At 37.8% G+C, this 21,537-nt stretch overlaps 3 protein-coding genes and 1 non-coding gene across 6 annotated transcripts; 1 reads left to right on the top strand and 3 right to left on the bottom strand.

Annotated features, from left to right (window-relative positions):
* Positions 1-2,659: 2,659 nt before the first annotated feature.
* Trnaq-cug lies at positions 2,660-2,731 on the bottom strand. The gene has a single exon. It is a non-coding gene; the product is annotated as a tRNA-Gln (tRNA).
* Positions 2,732-7,694: 4,963 nt separating this feature from the next.
* LOC108599645 (alpha-tocopherol transfer protein-like) lies at positions 7,695-10,496 on the bottom strand. 3 transcript variants are annotated; one of them, XM_017986631.2, is made up of 6 exons: positions 10,362-10,496; positions 8,757-8,913; positions 8,605-8,699; positions 8,195-8,539; positions 7,952-8,130; positions 7,695-7,888 (listed from the first exon to the last, which is right to left on the bottom strand). In XM_017986631.2, the coding sequence occupies exons 2-6, from the start codon at positions 8,890-8,892 to the stop codon at positions 7,771-7,773; spliced, it is 873 nt and encodes a 290-aa protein (XP_017842120.2). In that variant the 5' UTR covers positions 8,893-8,913; positions 10,362-10,496; the 3' UTR covers positions 7,695-7,770. The 3 variants fall into 3 exon arrangements, with proteins under 3 accessions (XP_017842120.2, XP_017842129.2, XP_017842113.2); XM_017986640.2 differs by lacking the exon at positions 10,362-10,496 and adding an exon at positions 10,064-10,186; XM_017986624.2 differs by lacking the exon at positions 10,362-10,496 and adding an exon at positions 9,422-9,614.
* A 1,515-nt stretch (positions 10,497-12,011) lies between these two features.
* Positions 12,012-17,985, top strand: LOC108608374 (DNA topoisomerase 2). The gene is made up of 4 exons (XM_017999720.2): positions 12,012-12,274; positions 13,091-13,690; positions 13,756-17,181; positions 17,319-17,985. The coding sequence occupies exons 2-4, from the start codon at positions 13,133-13,135 to the stop codon at positions 17,640-17,642; spliced, it is 4,308 nt and encodes a 1,435-aa protein (XP_017855209.1). The 5' UTR covers positions 12,012-12,274; positions 13,091-13,132; the 3' UTR covers positions 17,643-17,985.
* A 1,279-nt stretch (positions 17,986-19,264) lies between these two features.
* LOC108596414 (ran GTPase-activating protein) lies at positions 19,265-21,522 on the bottom strand. Its single transcript, XM_017982132.2, has 5 exons — positions 21,297-21,522; positions 20,553-21,234; positions 19,977-20,493; positions 19,744-19,917; positions 19,265-19,686 (listed from the first exon to the last, which is right to left on the bottom strand). Exons 1-5 carry the CDS (start codon positions 21,400-21,402, stop codon positions 19,357-19,359), a joined length of 1,809 nt encoding a protein of 602 aa, XP_017837621.1. The 5' UTR covers positions 21,403-21,522; the 3' UTR covers positions 19,265-19,356.
* Positions 21,523-21,537: the final 15 nt, after the last annotated feature.

Below are 21,537 nucleotides of genomic sequence, written 5' to 3'. Positions count from 1 at the left end.
GCAGCAACAACAAGCGCACATATTGCTGCTAAGAGCACAGCACCCGCCATGGGCATTTGAACACCCTTTTAGCGCTCTCAGTTGGCGCTCTTCGTTTCGGCAAACAAATGAGAATGGTGCTCATTGCACAGTGGACTGCAAAGCGATGAACATTCACGCAATCGAGTCTGTCGACATTTTTGTATTTGAAAATTTTTGCGCTGCCATTACTAGCAAATATTTTATAAGAGACTATAGAAACAACAAGATGCGTAACACCCATAGAATTGGGCTTCAAGTTGAAAGTTTCAAAGGCAACTTGTAATTGTCGGTTGAAAATTAAAAAACACCACATTTCTTAGTTATTAATGTTTGTATTTCCTGACCAAAATTATTGCAAACATATGTATGTGTCGCTGGCAAGATCTGTTTCATAGACGCGAGAAAAATTAAAAAAAACCAAACCAAAGCAAGTTAGCAGATCTGTAAGCTTTCGGCCCTGAGCTCATAAGATATTAAACAGGAGCTTATGTTATACTCGCGTATGTGTGGGCGTTACGCATCCTATTTGTTTTTCAACACACTGTGCAGGAGCATAAGAGCAAACACTGAAAGCTCTACTCTCCCTGTCACTCTCTCGCGCGTTCTCTCTCATTTATGTATGTTTGCTTGCTTGCTGCTTTCGGTGGTGGTTGTGGTTGTTGTTGTTGCTATTCTTAAAGTAGGCGTTTTTGAATTGCCATGGAGTGCATAAAAAACAAATGGCACACATACACTTGAATTGTCGGCAATTCACACAGACAAGCACACCTTATGTTGTCACGGCTCCGCCCACTTGCTGCTGGCCCTGGCATACAGCTAGCATGTACATATGTATGTGTAAGTGTGTGTGTGTGAATATTTATGAGAAACTACCACAGAAAATTCCTACATAGCCCCCCACGCTACTGAAGCTGTCTATTTTGATATAAGCTTTCCATTTGCTAGCCAAAGTTTGGTTGGCGCTCGCATTGGAAGCGCAGCTCACGCTCGATATTCTGTTGGAGCATCCATTGTTCCAGTTTCCACTGCATAAGTCAATAGGAGAGATGCTTTAGTGCTGATAAGTCGCTCGATTTGTTTTGCTTATACATCCAAGCATACACAGACATGCATGTATGTATGTGTGTGTGTGTGTGTGTGTGTGTGTGACGGTGTTTGCTTTGGTTTGGCTTGTGTAAAGGATTTTGCAATGCACAGGTGCATGTTGCTGGCTCAGCAAAAATTCTTTCGTACCCTTGTACCCTCGGTATACGTTGAGTCCGTTTTTGGACATTGGACATGGGCGTTGAATGTATTCTTGTTTTATTTTAATTTGTTGCTGTTTTTTTTGCTTTTCTTGTGTGTGTGAGTCTTGTGCAAATGTTTTGGCTGCCGAAACCAAACAGATTTTGCGATTCGGTTATGTAATATTGTTGTGAGATATGTATGTGATCTGGACGCTGTGGTTTATTGCCGCAACTTGTGTGCAACAAGTTTTTTATTCCGGCCCAGGGTGTAATCCAATGGGAGTCACAAAATGTGGGCTAACAATTGAAAATCGATACATCCAATATGATTCTTAATGCAGATTATAGCTAATGCCGCTTTTCCAACATTTAAACAATAATATCAATATAAGCAGAAACCTACTCGTCTTCATATTTAAATATGTATGTTCATATGTATATGGATATAAGTAAAAAGTTTATGACTTCCGGCTTTATATACCTATAACAAATATGTCTAAATTATTTTGCCTGAAAGAAAAGCATTTGGTAAAGTTTATCAATTGCTGTAAATCTATGCCCAAGTGGTTTGCCAATCTTTAGGCTTACAAACTATCTATTTGTACTCATCTTAGCTAAGCCACAAAAAACTGACCACAAAATCTCTGCATTTCAGACCAACTCTTACTCTGAGACATGCTTATAACCTCCCCGTGGTCCAACTAGTAAGCTGGCAGTTGTGTCACCAGTCAGGGGAGAGTCCTGCCTGCAGGAAACATAAAACAAAATCAAATCAACTGCCGCCTCACCCAAATAACTCCAACCCTTCGAGGGGAGGCAAAAGTCTTCGGTCTTCGGCTTGGATTGGTTTGCTGTGCCACTGAAGCTTGTCAAAATTAAATTGAACACAATCGAATTATTCTCCTGTGCATGCTCCATTTGGTTTTTTCTTGCTTTTTTTTGTTGTTGTAATCTTTTTTGTTTTCATTTCGAGCTGAGATTTAACTTCGACTGCGGCTGAAAGTCAACATAGTCGCAATTCCAGAGATAACTGCTGCACTTAGGCATATTAAAAAGGGTTAAAGGTGTGCAAATATTTGCGAGTGGCCAATTAAAATATTTTAATAACGAGCAGTGGGTAAGAGTTCCAGGCGGGCAGGTGCTGGGGCAAATGGAAGAACACGTGTTGGTGTTTGGCCTTTACTCAGTTGGTGGTTTAGGGTGGAGGTGCGGGCTTAAATAAAAAGTGTATGTAAATTTAAGCGTTGAATTTTTTATGGTTTATTTTCCCTTCAAAGTATGCAATAGCTTTTTGTACCAGATTAAATAAAATGGTGCTCAACTCTTAGGCGATATCAATCTATAAGACTACTGTGTTTAATGATTTTACAACAATTTAAATTAAATAAAAAAAAACTAATTCTACCACTTTTAGGTTCTACCGAGACTTGAACTCGGATCGCTGGATTCAGAGTCCAAAGTGCTAACCATTACACCATAGAACCACAATAGCTAACTCCGAGTAATAATGCAGTATCTTCAATGAATAATTTTATTTGATTTGAAAGGTAGTTTTCAAGTCAGCGGTTTCCAAGCCAGTGTTCTAGAGTTCCTCAGGGTAGTCCCATTGGACCGTTGCTTTTTAATCTATTTATCAATGATCTGCCCTCGGTCATTGTGAATTCAAACGTTCTAATGTATTCTGATTATGGGAAACTATGCCTATGTCAGGTAGTAGTTTCTTGCAGACAGATCTTGACCGCTTTGTCAATTGGTGTAAATAAATGTATAATAATGTCCTTCCATAGACACTCGCCTCACATAGTCAACTACCACATTGATCAGTTACCTCTCAATAGATTAGCAGAAGTAAATGACTTAGGTAGTCTCTTTGATAGTAAGCTAATGTTTGACAAGCATGTTTCCCTAACTGTCAATAAGGCAATTCAAGTTCTCGGCTTTATCAAAAGATATATCCAAAACACCAGAATAGTATTGAATCTGTCAAAAAAAAATTTTTATTATTTGCTTTGCGAGGCTTTAACTGGGTTCTAGGAGTTGATTTGCCATCTTATACTAATCGTCTACTTTTAATTAATCTCCTATCATTAGCTAACCGCCGTATTATGTTAGGCGTCGTGTTTATGTTTAAATTAGTTAAAAGGGAAATTGACTCCTCATACTTGTTGAGTCAACTTAATTTCACAGTTCCTGCTAGGTATACTCGATTTTTGTTGTATCACTTAACGTTTGTACAACTAATTATTTACTGCATAGACCCTTTCGAGTACTCTGTGCTGATTACAACAAACTTTACTCTGTTAGCAACACAGAGGCCTCTGATTGTATTACTAAAAGATCTATTTATCTTTTTAACTATTATATTTAAACAAATACCAGGCCTGATTGGGTTTTTGGGTTTTCCCCAATCTTGCAACGCGTTTTGGGGTTCTGGTTTAAATTTGTTAGCTCTAGTTCTTATAGTCTCGTTCTTGACGCTCAAACAGTCGTATCTAGTCGGATATATACTTTGCTTTCACCATGTAGCTCGAAAACATAACTAGGTAATTTTGTGATTTTTTTTAGATTTTAAAAGAATTATTTAGGTGTTATGTTTTTTTTTCGATTTGCGGGGGAGGGGGGAGGACCTACATACCAAATTTGGTTCTGCAGTAATACTAAAAGAAACTCATCCAATTTAGCTCGGCATAAATGATGCAAATTGTTGAAGGAAAAAGATATGCAGCTGTTCGATATAATTTTAGGATTAAAATCACTTCATAATACCCTTTTTCCATTTTTTACAAAAATGTCAAAGTGTATAAAAAAGATATGTTAAATTAAAATTGGAAAACAAGAGTAAAACGAATTTTTAATTTTTATGCTTTTAAAAATAATTTTTTTGTTTTTGTTTCTTAAAAATATTATAATTTGATAATTAAAGAATTAACTATATATTTTATATTCTGGAATAGCACGTGCTACTGTTATTTTCGAGTCTGCGGCTTTAAAGGGATGCTGTACTGTATTTACACTAAGCCCTTATAAGTATCCCCAAAGTACGCTGTGGATTCTTTTCTCATTTACAACTAAGCATGCGGCTCAAGTTTTATTTGTTTGTTGACTTGTTGTGGATTTTGTGATACTTTATGCAACAGAACGACAGACAAGCTCTCTCTATATGATTGCCCCATTCTAAATCCTGTCAAATATTTGCCAGCGATTCTATTCAATTGCATTTCAATTGATTCACAGTCGCATAACACAATCATTTCCCGCATATTACGCGCGAAATTTGCGTACAACCATGTTTATTACGCCGGATTAAGCAGCATTAAAAGCGCACTGCATGTCATATGTCGCCACAAACTTTAGTCTGATGCGATTGATTGCGCCAGTCAACCAGCATTCTCAGTTTATCCTTCGACTCTTCAGGCTTCGTCTCCTGGAGTGCACTTTAAGCATGAAGTATATCGTGTTTTATCACAAATAATTTCTCGTAAATCAACAGAAAATCGATGGCAGCGTTGACATGCTCTCCAAATTTACATTGTACTATGATTTCCCCACTCCAAACTCGCAACGAGTGCAGCCAGAACGACGCCTGTCTGCTAGGCAATGAAATTTTGCACTCCACGGGCGGGTTTATTGAGGCGTAAGCCTAAGTGAGAGGAGGTAGGGAAGGCGTTTTGTGTGGTAGGTAGACAATTTGAGTATTTTAAAGAGTTTTTCAAGTTTCTATATATTAATGTTTACCTGTGGTGTTTTCTTCACTTAATTAATCTATAGCCATGAAATTTAAAATATGCATATAGAGAATTTTGATTTGTCAAGAAAACACTTTTGCCTTCAATCAATATATTGTTAGGCAATTCATTTTTCTGATGCTGAAAGTGTTTGGAAAAAACATCTTCTGTACTCTTTCCATTATAACTATTGAATAATCTTGTATATAAGTATACGAAATTTAGATAAATAAAGAAAACACCTCAACATCTCAATATTTCCCAATGAAACCAATTTGTATGCTAAAATGTATTTATAAATTACTATTTATAATATAATAATGATTATCTGAACTAGAGTTCAGAATTTAGAACTAGAATTTAGTGTAGTTCTCAAAGTTTGAATAAGAAGAGAGATATGAATCATAAGTAAATAAATCCTAGCTAAAATTTAACAATGCTAACGATTAAGGTTTTTACAATAACTAATTTACATCTTATGTATTTCGTCAAAAGACAAAATGTTTAAGTATTTAAGAGATCAGCTTGTCGTCATCTTCATAAAATTATCGCACACCATATCGAATACCCACCATCAAGCAATGCTTATAGCTTAATCTCGAGTTAAACCATTATGACTTCTCCGGCACGCACAATTTGCGCTGTCCAAGGAGAGCAAGTAAAATAAATTTTGTAGCCATATATCAAGCGTGGTGGTCACCCAAGCTGCGTCTGGTCGGTGTTTGTGGTAAGCAGGGCCATAACGAGCCGCCATTTATACAGTTTACACCTTCGCCTCCGGCCAGAAGATGCGAACGGAAGTCAACACATTGACAGCAAATATTTCAATTATGTTTGCCAGCACTTTATTTATGGTTAGTTCCAAGGGTGACCTCTCTCCCGTAAAGTTTACTTTTGTGTTGTTTACAAATCGGTGGCCATAATTTATTTTGTTGCTTTCGCTGCCAATGAATGAATGATAAACTGCTCTCATTGATAACCAGCGACATTGGCTGATGAATGTTGAGCGACAATCGCCCGATTGTGTGTGAGTGAAAGTGAGAGGGTGAGCCTAGAGTAGATGCTGAGTGGTTATAGAGCTCATTAGGAAACAATTACAATGCTGGCACGCTTACAGTTTAGGGTTGCGCTCAAATGTCACCCTTCGGTCTATCTGCCTGAGTGCCAGTATTTCTCGCTGTGTGAAAGTGTGCTTGTAAAAAGGTCAGGTACGTTATGTCAAATGTCAGAGTTGACTGACAGTTGACATCTGGGCAACGCCCACAAATGCGGCACTTGTATAATATGGTTAATTTCAGAGTGCGAAAGCAGCGTTAATGCTTTAAGAATAGTAGTTTGGAAGTGGAAGTAGCTCATACTCAGACTGTGGCTGGCCGTCTGATTGTGTGACCCACAAGATATTAAAGATTATTTCAGAACCTACTTTATCTTGCGATGTATATACCCGAAGCAGTTAAAGTTTATTCTGAGAATTTCGTATGTTAGTTTCATTTTACAAGAAACTAAGCTTCTTTAAGTAAATTTGTTTATACTGAGGTATATATTAAAAATCCGATTTGACCTCAACAAAATGGAGATGAATAGCTGATAAATTCATTCATTGATGACATAAATTTAATAACCTATTCCATGCGAACGTAAATATTTTTAAAATATTCCAATAATATCACGTAAGTACAAAGCTTATGTTTTTTAAAAACTTAAGTTATTTAAGTTATTTAGAAAACATACACGCCCTGCCAATATCAATGAAACTCAAATAAATTCAGTTTGCGTGTCATATATTATTTCCTTCACACAAGGCCAAGCTCGAAGGAATGGGGGAATGAGGGGCGGCAAAGAACGGAGCACACGTGTTACTGTAACTGAACTAATAACGGGACAGTGTCCAGATGTAGGCAACATATATTTTGTATATGCCAGCAGCCGTTTCTGTCTTGTCTTCTGTTCTTTACTATTTTCCGTCCCCCATAAATATTTGCGCAATAAATTTTTTAATCTTGTCGCTTTAATCGCACAAATGACGCTGCCTTTTATACAACTGATACAGATTATGTGCTGGGGCCTTTTGCGTGACCGAATGGAGACCCCTTGGCACCAAAATCAATTTCACTATCGTTGACCAGGCGGAGGCGGAGGGGTGGGTGAACTTTTTTACTGTTTGTTTGTTCGCTGCTTCCTGTCCCATTGTGGAATGAATTCAATAAAAAATATCAAACATATTTCTAACGGTCAGAGGGCGAGTGCAAAAATATTTATGCTCTTCGCTAGATGGTTGATGGGGTGTTGGGACTGGACTGGACTGCATTTAATGCGTTGTCCAACACTCAATTACCATAACGGCAAATCACAGTCAGCTGCCATCTCGCTCTAGCACCTTTAGTAATTTTACATATAAAACGCATAAAATGAACATGTGGAAAAATGTCCTAGACTGGCCGAAACTAATTTCCATATGGGCTCGTTTCCTCATTGGATTCGCTGCTGTGTGGGGTCCATTTTGTTGTTGTTGTGTATTATTATTGCCTCAAGGCAGTTGTCAATTTTGACATTAAGTTTGATGCTTGTGTGGCCAACAAATGTGCGGCGCATAAAATTTTATTTCGAGCCTAACCTCAAAATGGGCATGTCCTAACCTCAAATTGGGAATTGCGTGTATGACTGATGTAAATAAAATCAAACTCTTTGTGCATATCAGCTGTATATATATAAAGTATAAAAATTTAAAGCATGTATAACCCATATATTCACAATAGAGTGACGACCAAAATAAAATAGTTTCAAGTTTTGCGAGTATCTTAGTCAAAAATAAAGCCCAGTTGCTCCATATCCTTATGAACTTCACTATTGGAGGCTTGCGTATCAAGCATATCTAGCCACAGCGTATAAGAATAATCATCTTGCATGCCACCATATCTAAAGGCAAAAACCGATAAATCGATAATGTGCATACAAAAATTTCAGTATATTTAACTTTACCTCTTAGGTAGGTTCTCCCGGTTAATGTGCTTGTGCAGGGAGTTCATATCACTGCCATGTATAAATAGTTTTTCGCGCATGGCCGCATTTAAAAATGGCTTAAAGAACTTAAAGGCCGCATTAAATAGCCAATTCTGATTGACAATATGCAAGGCAGCAGTACGTATGGGCATGGTAGTCTAAAATGGCGAATTATAGCATAAATAGATTTGTTTCAATAGGTCAGTTCCATGATATACCTACCACTAGCAGTGCAATCATTTTCTGTGCTACTCCAGGGCTCAAATGTAGGATGTGATCCAAGGCCAGACTTTTCATGTCAAAAATGGCAACACCGCCCACAATCTGTGAGATGGGTTCCAATGAGCCAAGCTCTTGAAGTATAATAGTTGCCTTAAATATGTCATCAACTGTAACTTGACTAGGACGCCAGATGCCAAAGCGATAGATAATTATACGATGACCATGTTGATCTCTGTACGGAGTTACAGTCAATATGTTCTCATCACCTACATGCCTGAGATCAATGGGACGCACTTTCTCATAGTAGTGCTTATTCTGCTCACGAAATTTATAGTAATTACAAAGCTGCATTGAAAATGAACAGTTCAGTAAGTAATCTAAATATAAACTTACATTTTATATGCACTTACCAAATGATAACTATTTTCGACTTTCCAGTAGCGCGCACGCAGAAACTTTTGCAGATATTTGTCATCATTGCGATGTGGCTGGCATTCATTTTGCTCTACAAAAGAAATAATTGGAAATAGTTAGAAAATCACTTAAGATTTCATATACCTACCCGAAATATAGTTACGAAATTGCGCAATAATTTCATGTTTGCTCTTTGGACACTCCCCTTGGCTTTCGGCTATCACTCTTATCTTCGCGGGAATTTCTTCCTCCGAAATATTCAATTTGTGCTCTATGGTAGGCATGCTGCTTACTTCAAGGGAGGCCTTCAAAACATTGAAGTAGAATAATCAAAACAATTGTATATATTTCGATGTATATATAATTTTGAAGGATTTGTGGTTGATTGTAGAAAATAATAGAACAGTGAATCATAGTCGGTCAAACCATATACCTAAATACCTTTAAAGCATTTGTAAACCATAAATCTGGTTGTCAATCAAAGTTCAACTAATGCCGACACATAATTAAAGCTCTCTATAGATAGCCTACCGAATGTTGTATTATTTATAAGTGTTAACCTAATCTAAGCAATTTTGTTGACAATTGCAACTTGCTGTGATGCGTTATTTTCACAATTCCATTGGGTCACTGGCAATAAACACAACAAGTTGTAAAGCGCGAATGTTAACCTCACGAGTCTCAATAGTAAACAATATTTGTCGTGGGTTCCACTTGACATTGACGCGCACGCACAACACTCTACAAACATTTGTTAATGCTATTAATATTTTGTAGGTTTAGATAAACAATGTTGCTTTGCAAATGTTTTACCATAGTTGTATTTGGTTTGTTCTTTGCACCAGAAGTTGTTTGTTTGGCTTTTGCTTTGAGACTGTCATCGAAATCAGGCCAAATGTTTTAAATCCCATACAACTCGCCTATAAGCAGAGGCAATTGCGATAGCACCGCGTATTTGATTGTATATTGTACATATATACGAAATCATGCCCTGAACCCCAACTGAACTGCTCAACAAGCTGATAAGGTTATAGTACGACTCAACTCTAATCTGTTACGCTGGACTAGCTGTTTGCACTGATCGGATTCTGGCACGTACATCGTCTATTCACATATTATTAAATGCTTGTCTTTAGAATTTGACACTAAATACAATGAACAGACTTTGACATGATGAGTCAAGTCAAAAAAATGCACTTTGGGTGCATTTAATAGAATTTACATGCCTTACTGTTTACACATGCAGCTTCAGATATTTCAGTGTATTTTTTTTTTTTGTTTTTGGTTCTTAAATCATTTTTTGAACTTTGCCACGTCTATTCCGGAGTGCAAAATTCAAAATCTATAGATTGTAAGCACTGTTAATTGCATATCCAATTTTAATACTATTTGACTAAGCTGTGAAAGTAAAAGGCGTGAATTTTTTTTTAATTTTACGAAACTAGCGTTAATTACCGAGAAGTTCAAATGTTAATGAACTGTTATATTTTAATGCACTTTGGTCAATTTCGCATGGACTGTTCCTTAATACAAGCATGACTCTTGGCAACATTCCGTAAATTAATTACTCTTGTATCTTTATCAACATAAAATATGTTTTTTAACATTTTTTTTAAATTTGCTAAGAACCAGTTGTCCATGCAAATGAAATTATTATTGAATTAAATATCTTTTTCCCCTGAAGTACTCGTGTTATCATTTAATTTTAAGCACATTAACACTTTTTCTTTTTTCAGAAAACAAAGAATTGTACCTGAACACTGTTTTTAATCTATATTGAAGCTTATCACGCACTGTCGCCTAAAAGATATAACAGCTTAGAAAATAAAAACAAAACAATGATATACGAGCTCAGACAATTTTAACTGCGGCTTAGACGACAGAAGTTTGCATTAAGACTGACTCAAAAAACGTTTAGAACAAAGCATTATATGCCCACAGTCAAAACCATACTCAGAATAACACTCACAGAAACCCGTATTCAACGAGATAAATTAAGAGCAGCAAGTTCTACAACAACTAGTACATATTTTTGTATATAAGTATATACGAAGTTCGCATACACTTTTCATATAAAATTTTTGACTAAAACTGTCGAATCCTGTGGTTGTTATATTTGTAATGATATGCTTTTGTTAATATATGTACAAAATACACAAGCCCGAATGTAGAGTATTTTTTATAATTGGGAGAGTGAAGATCTAGCGGAAGGCTTGATAATAGAGGCCACATCTTGATAATGATCATTTTACTTTGACAGAGTTTGTTTTTGCATTACAGCCACATCCATGCATATGTACATATATATATGTATGTATGTATGTATGTACATGAAAGTATGCGTTTTACTCGCAAGTTCATTGAGCTTTAATTACATAACTTTATGAATTGCTGCTGCTGAGCTTCTTGCTTTTTAACTATACTCAGGAACTAACCTATCCTAATTTATTCGACATAGTATGCTGTGCATTAACTGTTTGTTCTCACATCCAGAATTTTCTTTGTTTACATATGAAACTAGTTTTGTTGCAGCCACAGTGTCTCCAATTCTACACACTTACATATGTATGTATCTATGTACATACATTACTCGTTGGTCAAGGTCATGGGGCCGGGTCGGAAGATAACTTGTTTCGCAAGCATGGCCTTTCACAGCAAACATTTTTGTTTAATTTATTTTAACTAAGCATGTAATTTGCAAAAGCAAATAGATTTTTACAATCATGTCATAATGAGTAGTGTCATATGACTAATAGTTTCAAAGTTTTGCTGCAGTAAACACTTTAAATTTCGCGCTAAAGCAACGACTATTGTAACTCATGCTGTCTCGATATATCGAATACGTTTGTTAATTCTTTCGCTCGAAATATTTCGCACTGCTCACACACTTTTTTTTTAGATGATATGTGCCAATTGCTTCCTCCGAAGGGTTTATCATTTAAGGTATGTTTATATATATAAAATAGGAGTATCTTTGCAGAAGCTACACACATTTGTTGCGTTTTTTTTTTAGCTATTTTAACCCATGAATTTCTCCCAGCACTGATTAAGTGTGCGCGCCTAATTGTTTTTACACTGGTTCTCAGTAGAGCTGCAAAATCATCGACGATTTCAACGTCGATGTTTAAAAACAATTGAACTACATACTCTAGAAATATTAAATGAAAAATACAAATTTAACAAATTTATTGCTTATGATTGTTAAATTGTGATTTTGTTTAATTGAGATTTTTCGAGAGGTTGCCAAACCTCCGATGTTGTTTTCTTGCTGTTATTAACTCGATAATTCTGTATATAGATTTTATTTCATGAATCGCCAACAAAATACAATCGATTGTTAAAAAAAAACAATTCGCAAATATGAATATATCGGTATTATCGAAAGTGTTGTTGCTCTAGTACAGCACGGAAAATTAAACTTTGTTGTAGTGTTGTCATTTAACTAAAATAGTTAATAAAAGACAGACGCGGGTTGGTGCTGTCTTTTGTGTTGTTGTGCTTGTGTGGTATGTGTTTTGTATTATTAAGCTGTACTGTACATTAATTTTCAAAAGCAAAAGGCGATACCTAAAGCGACTAACGCACATCACCCCAACATAAAACAAAGTGCGGTGGCGGCGTCTGTTTTGTTTAAGAACCATTAATATTTTGCAACAAAGTAAAAAGGTAAGCTGACATTGTTCAAACACCTAATTATTAAATTTCAAAGCATGTGAAAACTCAATATTAATGTTGAAAAATGTAACTATGGCAAAGTAGTTTGCCAGCGGCGTCGTCTCACTTGCAAATTAAAAATGGCGCTGAGATGTAGATATAATTTTATGCGTATAGCTGTGTGCAAAAGATACAAAAAAAAGTCTATGCAAATCAAGTATCAATCATATTTATGTGCTTTGATAGTTTGCAATCTTAAAAAGATAGACAAATTGTTAATTTCAAGCCAACCGATGCATGCAAAACTAAGCAGCATGCCGGCAAAGCCGCTTCACATAGATACACAAACACATAAAAATAGCCTGCAAAAAAAAAAACATACGCACAAAATTAGATAGAAGTACATGAAGTATCCATAAAATAAGTAAATGAAATATTGATCAATGTAAATTACATAATTACAACGTGAAATGTGTATAAATGTTCGACTGAGTGACTATTGTTGCTTTAGATTTTGTTTGCCGCCTTCGTTGGGCTATTTAAGACAAGGCAAGGTATACAAACTCGCGCGTAATGCGCGCTCTTTTCATTTTTGAATGCGTGCAAGGCTAATACGCTGCTCACATAAAAAGCATTTTTCAAAACTCCGAGTAGGTTTGGTTATTCCCAAATAAATGCAGCCCACTTTGAGGTACAGTTATGTTTTCTTTATAAACAAATATTTATAAAAAAAAATGTCAGGATTTATTATTGAATGATTAATATTAGAAATCGAATACAAATCAAAGAAAACCTAAAACTATTAGTAATTTTCTGTTTTACTTTCAGTATTTGCAACGCAGGAGTAGCAGCTACATAAACAAACTCAACATGGAGAACGGCAAGAACGCGATGTCCATCGAAAAGATGTACCAGAAAAAATCGCAACTAGAGCATATTCTTTTGCGTCCTGATTCGTACATAGGTTCTGTTGAGTTCACCAAGGAGCTGATGTGGGTACATGATCCGGAAATCAATCGCATGAAACAGCGAGAAATTTCCTTTGTGCCTGGTCTGTACAAGATTTTCGATGAGATATTAGTCAATGCAGCTGATAACAAGCAGCGCGATCGACATATGAATACCATTAAAGTTGATATAGATCCAGAGAAGAATATTATCTCTGTGTGGAACAATGGGCAGGGTATACCTGTGACCATGCACAAAGAGCAAAAAATGTATGTGCCGACGATGATCTTTGGTCATTTGTTGACCTCGTCCAACTACAATGATGATGAGAAAAAGGTAACAGGCGGCCGCAATGGCTATGGCGCAAAGCTGTGCAATATTTTCTCAAACAGCTTTACAGTGGAGACGGCAACCAAGCAGTATAAGAAGAGCTTTAAGCAGACCTGGGGGAACAATATGGGCAAAGCTTCTGAGCCATCAGTAAGTTTTTTTTTTTTTAATTTGGCTTAAATATTGCGCTTCAATTACGATATATGAATTTGCAGATAAAGGATTTTAGCGGCACTGACTTTACCAGGATAACATTTAGTCCGGATTTGGAGAAGTTTAAGATGGACAGGCTAGATGAGGATATTGTGGCATTAATGTCACGTCGCGCCTATGATGTGGCTGCTAGCACAAAGGGCGTTTCTGTCTTCTTAAACGGCACCAAGCTAGCGGTGAAGAACTTCAGAGACTACATTGATTTGTTTGTCAAAAATACCGATGATGATGCCGGCCAGCCTATTAAGGTAACCTACGAGGCTTGTGGCGAACGCTGGGAGGTGGCCTGTTGTCCTTCGGATCGCGGCTTTCAACAGGTTTCATTTGTCAATTCCATAGCTACCACTAAGGGTGGGCGTCATGTCGACCATGTGGTGGACAATATAATCAAACAGCTCATAGAGGTACTCAAAAAGAAGAACAAAAACGGAATTAATATCAAGCCATTCCAAGTGCGCAATCATATATGGGTGTTTGTCAATTGTTTGATTGAGAATCCCACCTTTGACTCACAGACCAAAGAGAACATGACGCTTCAAGCAAAAGGCTTTGGCTCAAAATGCGTTATGTCAGAAAAGTTTATAACAAACGTTTCCAAGTCGGGCATTGTAGAGTCTGTGCTGTCCTGGGCCAAGTTCAAGGCGCAGAATGATATTGCCAAAACAGGTGGAAAGAAATCGCATAAAGTTAAGGGCATACCCAAGCTGGAGGATGCCAACGAGGCAGGCACTAAGAACTCGATAAAATGCACACTTATACTCACTGAGGGAGACTCAGCCAAGTCTTTGGCTGTCTCTGGCTTGGGTGTTATAGGTCGTAATTATTACGGTGTATTTCCGCTGCGCGGTAAACTACTCAATGTGCGAGAGGCTACTTTTAAGCAGTTGACTGAGAATGCTGAAATTAACAATCTTTGCAAGATTATTGGCTTGCAATACAAGAAAAAATATCTTACTGAGGATGATTTGAAAACGCTGCGCTATGGCAAGGTCATGATTATGACAGATCAGGATCAGGACGGCTCGCATATTAAGGGTTTGCTAATCAACTTTATACACACCAATTGGCCAGAATTATTGCGTCTGCCCTTCCTGGAGGAGTTTATAACACCTATTGTAAAGGCCACTAAAAAGGGCGAAGAGATTTCGTTCTATTCGCTGCCCGAGTTTGAAGAATGGAAGATGGATACGGCCAATCATCATACATACAATATCAAATACTATAAGGGTTTGGGTACTTCAACCTCAAAAGAGGCTAAGGAGTACTTCCAGGACATGGATCGTCATCGTATACTTTTCAAATATGATGGCCAGGTCGATGATGATAACATTGTTATGGCTTTCGCCAAGAAACATGTGGAATCTAGAAAAACCTGGCTGACCAATCACATGGACGAGGTAAAGCGACGCAAACAACTGGGCTTGCCGGAGCGTTATCTCTACACCAAAGGCACCAAGTCGGTGTCGTACTCAGATTTTATAAATCTAGAGCTGGTGCTGTTCTCGAATGCAGACAACGAACGTTCCATACCCAGTATGGTGGATGGCCTTAAGCCTGGACAGCGCAAGGTTATGTTTACTTGCTTCAAGCGTAACGACAAACGTGAGGTTAAAGTGGCACAACTCTCTGGCTCTGTGGCAGAGCAGTCTGCCTATCATCACGGCGAGGTGTCATTGCAGATGACTATTGTCAATTTGGCACAGAACTTTGTGGGCTCGAACAATATTAATTTACTAGAGCCCCGTGGTCAGTTCGGTACACGTCTAACAGGTGGCAAGGATAGCGCTAGCGCTCGTTATATATTCACTATGATGTCACCATTGACGCGTCTTATTTATCATCCATTGGATGATCCATTGCTGTCGTATCAAGTAGATGATGGCCAGCGCATTGAACCCACTTGGTATATACCCATAATACCCATGGTACTAGTGAACGGCGCCGAAGGTATCGGTACTGGCTGGTCCACAAAAATCACCAATTATAACCCTCGTGATCTTATTGTCAACTTACGTCGCATGATCAATGGCGAAGAGCCGCAAGAGCTGCATCCTTGGTATAAGAACTTTCAAGGCACCATGGAATATGTGTCAGATGGACGTTATGCTCATTCGGGCAATCTACAAATATTACCCAATAACGTTTTAGAAATTACCGAATTGCCTGTGGGCGTTTGGACGCAGAACTATAAAGAAAATGTGCTGGAACCCTTGTCCAATGGCACTGACAAAATTAAAGCTGTTATATCCGAGTATCGTGAGTATCACACTGATACCACAGTACGTTTTGTCGTTACATTGGCTCCTGGTGAATTTGACCGTCTACGTTGTGAAGATGGTGGTTTCTATCGTGAGTTCAAGTTATCCTCATCGTTCCAAATCAACCAAATGCACGCATTTGATGAAAATTCCTGTTTACGTCGGTATCCCTCGCCTGGTGATATACTAAAAGAGTTTTACAAACTGCGATTGGACTTCTATTGTCGCCGCAAGGATTATCTGGTGGGTCAGCTTACAGCACAGGCGGATAGGCTAAGCGATCAAGCGCGTTTTATTTTGGAAAAGTGTGAAAAGACGTTGGTTATTGAGAATAAGCAGCGCAAGAATATGATAGATGAGCTTATCAAGCGTGGTTATCGTCCTGATCCAGTAAAAGAATGGCAGCGTCGCATTAAGATTGAAGATGCGCAGAGAGATGATGATGACGATGATGAGGAGGAGGAAGAGGAACAGAGTTCGGCCGGTAGCGGCAGCAAGAAGGTAAAGAAGGAAGTGGACCCTGAGAAGGCCTTCAAAAAGCTAACGGAAGTCAAGAAGTTTGATTATCTGTTGGGCATGTCTATGTGGATGTTGACAGAGGAGCGAAAGAATGAGCTGCTAAAGCAACGCGATGCCAAGTTAACTGAATTGGATAATCTTAAGAAGAAGACTCCACAACATCTTTGGATGGATGATCTTGATAATCTTGAAGAGAAACTCAATGAGGTGGAGGAGAAGGAGCGCCTAGAGGAGCAAGGCATCAATTTGAAGCAATCCAAAGCTGTTAAGGGTCAAAAGGCAGCCGCATCCAAAGGCCGAAAGGCCAAGATGAGTATGGGGGCAGGCAATGGAGACATATTCCCAGATCCCGATGGCGAGCATGTCAAGTTCAAGGTCACTGAAGATCTCATTAAGAGGTTCAATGCTGCCAACGTTGCAAGGACCAGAAACCTGGATAGGATGGTTAAGATCGAGAAGAAGGAATCTGTCGCAGAAGAAGTTGATGATTTCGATGCGCTTGTCGCAGGTGGCGCCGAGAAGACTTCGCCAAAATCTAAAAAATCGCCCGTTGTTAAGAAAGAGCCCAAAGCAACAGTTGAGAAGAAGCCGCGAGTAAAGAAGGAAAAAGATGATGGTCTAAAGCAGTCCAAGTTAAACTTTAAAGCCAAGGTAGGTAGAATTGTAACTTTTGATGGCTTACTCCACATGAAGAGTGCTTATAAATTTTCTACTCTCTAAAACCGAAATTTCCAATAATTTTACTCTGCATAATAATATATTTAAAAAACATTTAATTTTCATTGCAGGATAAGAGTGTGGATGAAGATGAAAGCTTTGAAATGGACGTGCAACGTACTGTTGAGCGTCCTGGTCGTCGTGCAGCCAGCAAAAAGATTGATTATTCTTTGCTAGAGTCCGAAAATGAGGATGCAAATGATGCCGACAAAACTTTTGATGAAAAGGATGAATCGCCCGTTAAACGTCCACCAGTGAAACGTCAGCGCGATGAGGACAGCAGTGGTGGCGCCAAAAAGAAGGCGGCGCCAAAGAAGCGTCGAGCCATCGAAAGCGATAGTGACGCTGAAGTTGAGTTTGTGGATAATGAAGATGATTCCGACTATATGGAATAAGCTAGTTTTAGTCCACGAATTTATTGATAGCGGCATTATGCGCTCCGTATTCAATCATATATTCCGGAGTTCGATATTATTGAAATATGGAACGAAAACAAAGTGTATTCAACCTTATATACTTTATTGGAATAAGTAATTAGTATTTTCATTATACCAACGCAAAATGGCATAGACTTAGGCTCATCTACATATGCAAAACACTAAATTTACTACCATATGAGTATATGTACTATTTGTAATAACCAATGTCAGGTAGTAATTTAAGCACTGCAAAAGCTTAGCTATTTTAATTTTTATAGTTTTAACATAATCACGTTTATTTTATGCTCAGATTGTATAACTTCAAATCTCACTAAGCGATTTGTCCACCTACAGTAATACAAATTTATAGTATAACAGTTTTTTACTTATTTGGCATTGCGTTTAGTTGCAAAGCCAGATAGACAAAGCTGATATATACTATTTATAATTAGTAATTGGTAAAAAAGAAAAAAAAATACTTCATTTGTAAATAAATGTTTTTTAATTCAAATCAAAGTTTTCAAATTGTAAATATTGGAATTTAATTTTATAACCGGAATTGTTATGTTATATGATCCATTTGAGTCAGCTACATATCTTGCTGTAGTAAAATATACCTATGTTTCCTTCACCCTGACGCAAACATATACACAACAAATTTATGAAGTATTTGCAAAACGATTAAGGGAGTTGGGAATACTATGAATATTTGAGGATTTTAAATATTGATACACACCAAAAGAACACTACACCATATTTTTATTGCAAAAATAAAATTTCCAAATTTTTTATGGAAATTAGCTCTATCTGCAAGCTGATGTATGATACTAATCCCAAGAAAATTTATAATGTAGATTAGTATAATGGGACGAGTATTTTGACAAGATGTTTTAATTTATTCAACGTAAATAGTAATTTCTACAAAGTGGAATATTTTTACAGTTGTACAATTTTGAAATTGGTCAAAATTCTTGTGCCACCGTACTAATCTACATTATGAATTTTCTTAGTATCATACATATCTGACTTTATGAATATACTATTGAAAGCTTACAGATAGAGCTAATTACCATAAATAATTTGGATATTTTACTTGTAGAAAAAAAAATAATCAAAGGATCGCTCCAAAAATTTTCGTCAAATTAAATCTACCAACCAGTGTATGTTGTATTCAGTTTTCTAGTTATCCGATATTATTATATGCCAGTTTGCCTCTTGGAACTTTTAACGAGAGCGGATCTCTTGCCTGGTTAAAGGCGTCGTAATATCCTCATTGGCCACATGACTCACTGTTCTTATAAAGCTGGATTAAATATCTAGTGGTAAAATATTTGAACTGAAGTTATATGGTGATAAAGGCTGCCCAACTGTGCTCATTCATGTTCATATATATTTCGATTAATCAATGCTAGTCACAAACTAAAAATAAGGAAATCTGAAATATTAATTTCATCCGAGTGCTCTCAATTTTTTTTTTGTAAATCATTTTGCCCCCACCTTTGCTCTAGACGATACATGTATACATATATTTTATTTATTATTATGTGTAACATAAATAAATGTCCTGCTGAAGTGAAGTAATAGACGTACATATATTGTTGTTATTCTCTTCTTGTTTATTTAATTTTACGGAGTAATCTTGGTTGCCCCACTATTATTATAGCCATCCCGAAAACTTGTCAAAGTCACGCTAAGCATCAAGTTGATCAAGACATACTTTCAATGTATTCTTTATATTATCATTGGCAAAATCAGAGAGGGATATTACCTCACGCAGCGCGTAGCGACAATTTGTCATATCATATGGCGATTTGAAAGGCTCTTCACTGCGTAAAATACAAAGTTGTTTGAGCACATAGTCAAGCACACGTTGCTCCTGTTTGGTTTTAATTGCATATTCAAATGTGGTTTTGTACAAGGAGACAGCCAGGTCCAAAGCAGCCTTGGATGACTTGGAATGATGAGCGCACTTCAATGTGGTGAAAACAAGCAACAGCAAGTGATTGTCGTTATCAAATTGCTATAAAAGTATGCATAAATTATTAGGATTTTAAAGAAATTCGAATGTGCAACTTACATCAATGACACTCATTAGTTTATGCAGCTTGTTGTCGCCATTAAGCGTACCAAATTGTTGCAGGGTACAGGGTTCTTTACCTAAGACAAAATCTTCAGCCGATATGTTCAAGTTGTCATTTTGAGCATTGGCAATGGTGTCGTCAGATTTGGCACTTGTGGTCTCGTTTATGTTCTATGACAATTAACAATTAATTTTTAAAAAACAAAATATGATATAATCTGCGCACGCACCATGGTATTGAAAGCACGCGTGGTAACATAAGCAGTGTCCTCTGCAGCATTTTCATCAGCGTATTCGTCGTCCTCTTCGTCAACCTCCTCTGTAGTATCGTTCGGATCATAGTCTTTTGAATCACCGCCATCCTGCTCATAGTCATCTTCTCCATATTCTACAGTTTCAGCATCGTCCTCTTCGCTGTTTTCTTCATCGTCGCTGGCCTTCTCAGCCTCATCCTCCGAATCATCCTCTTCAAAGGGTTGCAGCGCAGCTGGATTTGCAGTCTTTTCCATTTCGGCAATGATCAGCTCACAGCCTTTCTGACCAAAGCAGTTGCCATCCAAGTTAAGCAGCCGTAGATTGGGTTTGTTTACTACGGCCGTTACCAACATAAGCCCACCATCATGGTTTATTTCATTAAAGCCCAAGTCGAGAACTTCAAGCTGTTTGTGATGCTGCTCCAAGGCCTCAGCAAACAGATATGCGCCGTCTGTCTTGATGATGCAATCCCCAAAGTTAATCTCACGCAAACTGCAAATTAAATAAAATATTAAGAAAAGTGTATAACTTAAAGCATTATGTATACTAACTGTGGCGTATGCTCAAAGACTGCGGCAATCTCGCTAGCACCCTTGCAGGTGAGTGTGTTGTCATTTAGGTTTAGCACACGCAGATGCGGGTTAAGTTTGAGGCCCTCGGCCAGTGCCGCAACACCTTTGTGATATATTGAGTTCTGTGGCATGCAAATTTCCTCCAGCGTTTGCAGTGTCTTGAATATTTTTGATATAGCCGTGGCACCTACATTCTCTAGGCGATTACGTCCGGCAACAAAAATACGCAGTTGCAGTGGTGTGCCCGCGGCTTTGGCATTGGCATGCAGATCCAGCATGGCCTTGGACAGCATGCAGCCACCCTCAGGACCCAGGCCGCAGTTGTTAAGATAAAGCTCCTGTAGCGAATAGCAAACAGGAGAGCGCAGGAAATCTTCTAATCCGGTCATGCCATTGGGACCCAGCGCATTATCACTCAAATCCAGCACCGTCAGTTTGGCTTTGGCTGCAATTAAGCCCGCGCCAAGATGCTTTAGTGCCAACGGTATTTCAGACTTTAGACGGCGCGTAAAGAGATTTTTCCACAATGCCTTGCGAAATTCTGGATGCCGCTTAAGTGCCTCGCCTATAGCCTTTGCCGCATCCACACCCAACGTGTTGCCGTCTAGATTCAGATAGTGCACAGTGGACTCGCGATTGAGCGCATCCACCACATCCTTGGCTGCAAATCAAATTTACTTATGCTTACACTGCTCGCTTCCGAATATTCTTTTATTTCCTTACCTTGTTCTGCATTGTCCCAAGTGGCGGCTTTGTTTTGAAAGCTAATTCCAGATTCTTTAGGTGCTTGTGCTGCCATGCTGACAAAACTAAAATTCGCCATTGCCATCGTAGCAAATTGTATTGATGTCAATTAACTTTTAACTCAATTCAATGATTCAAAACAGATAGCACTGTACTTTTCACAAATTGCTGTAACCTTGCAAAAAAGGGCGCTCAATTTTCAGTGGCGGCATTTAATTAC

The sequence above is a fragment of the Drosophila busckii genome, unplaced genomic scaffold (genome assembly GCF_011750605.1).
Source record: "Drosophila busckii strain San Diego stock center, stock number 13000-0081.31 unplaced genomic scaffold, ASM1175060v1 hic_scaffold_51, whole genome shotgun sequence".
Classification (NCBI taxonomy): Eukaryota; Metazoa; Arthropoda; class Insecta; order Diptera; family Drosophilidae; genus Drosophila; species Drosophila busckii.
Note: the sequence above shows the minus strand (reverse complement) of the source record. Positions and strands in the feature narration are given on the sequence as shown.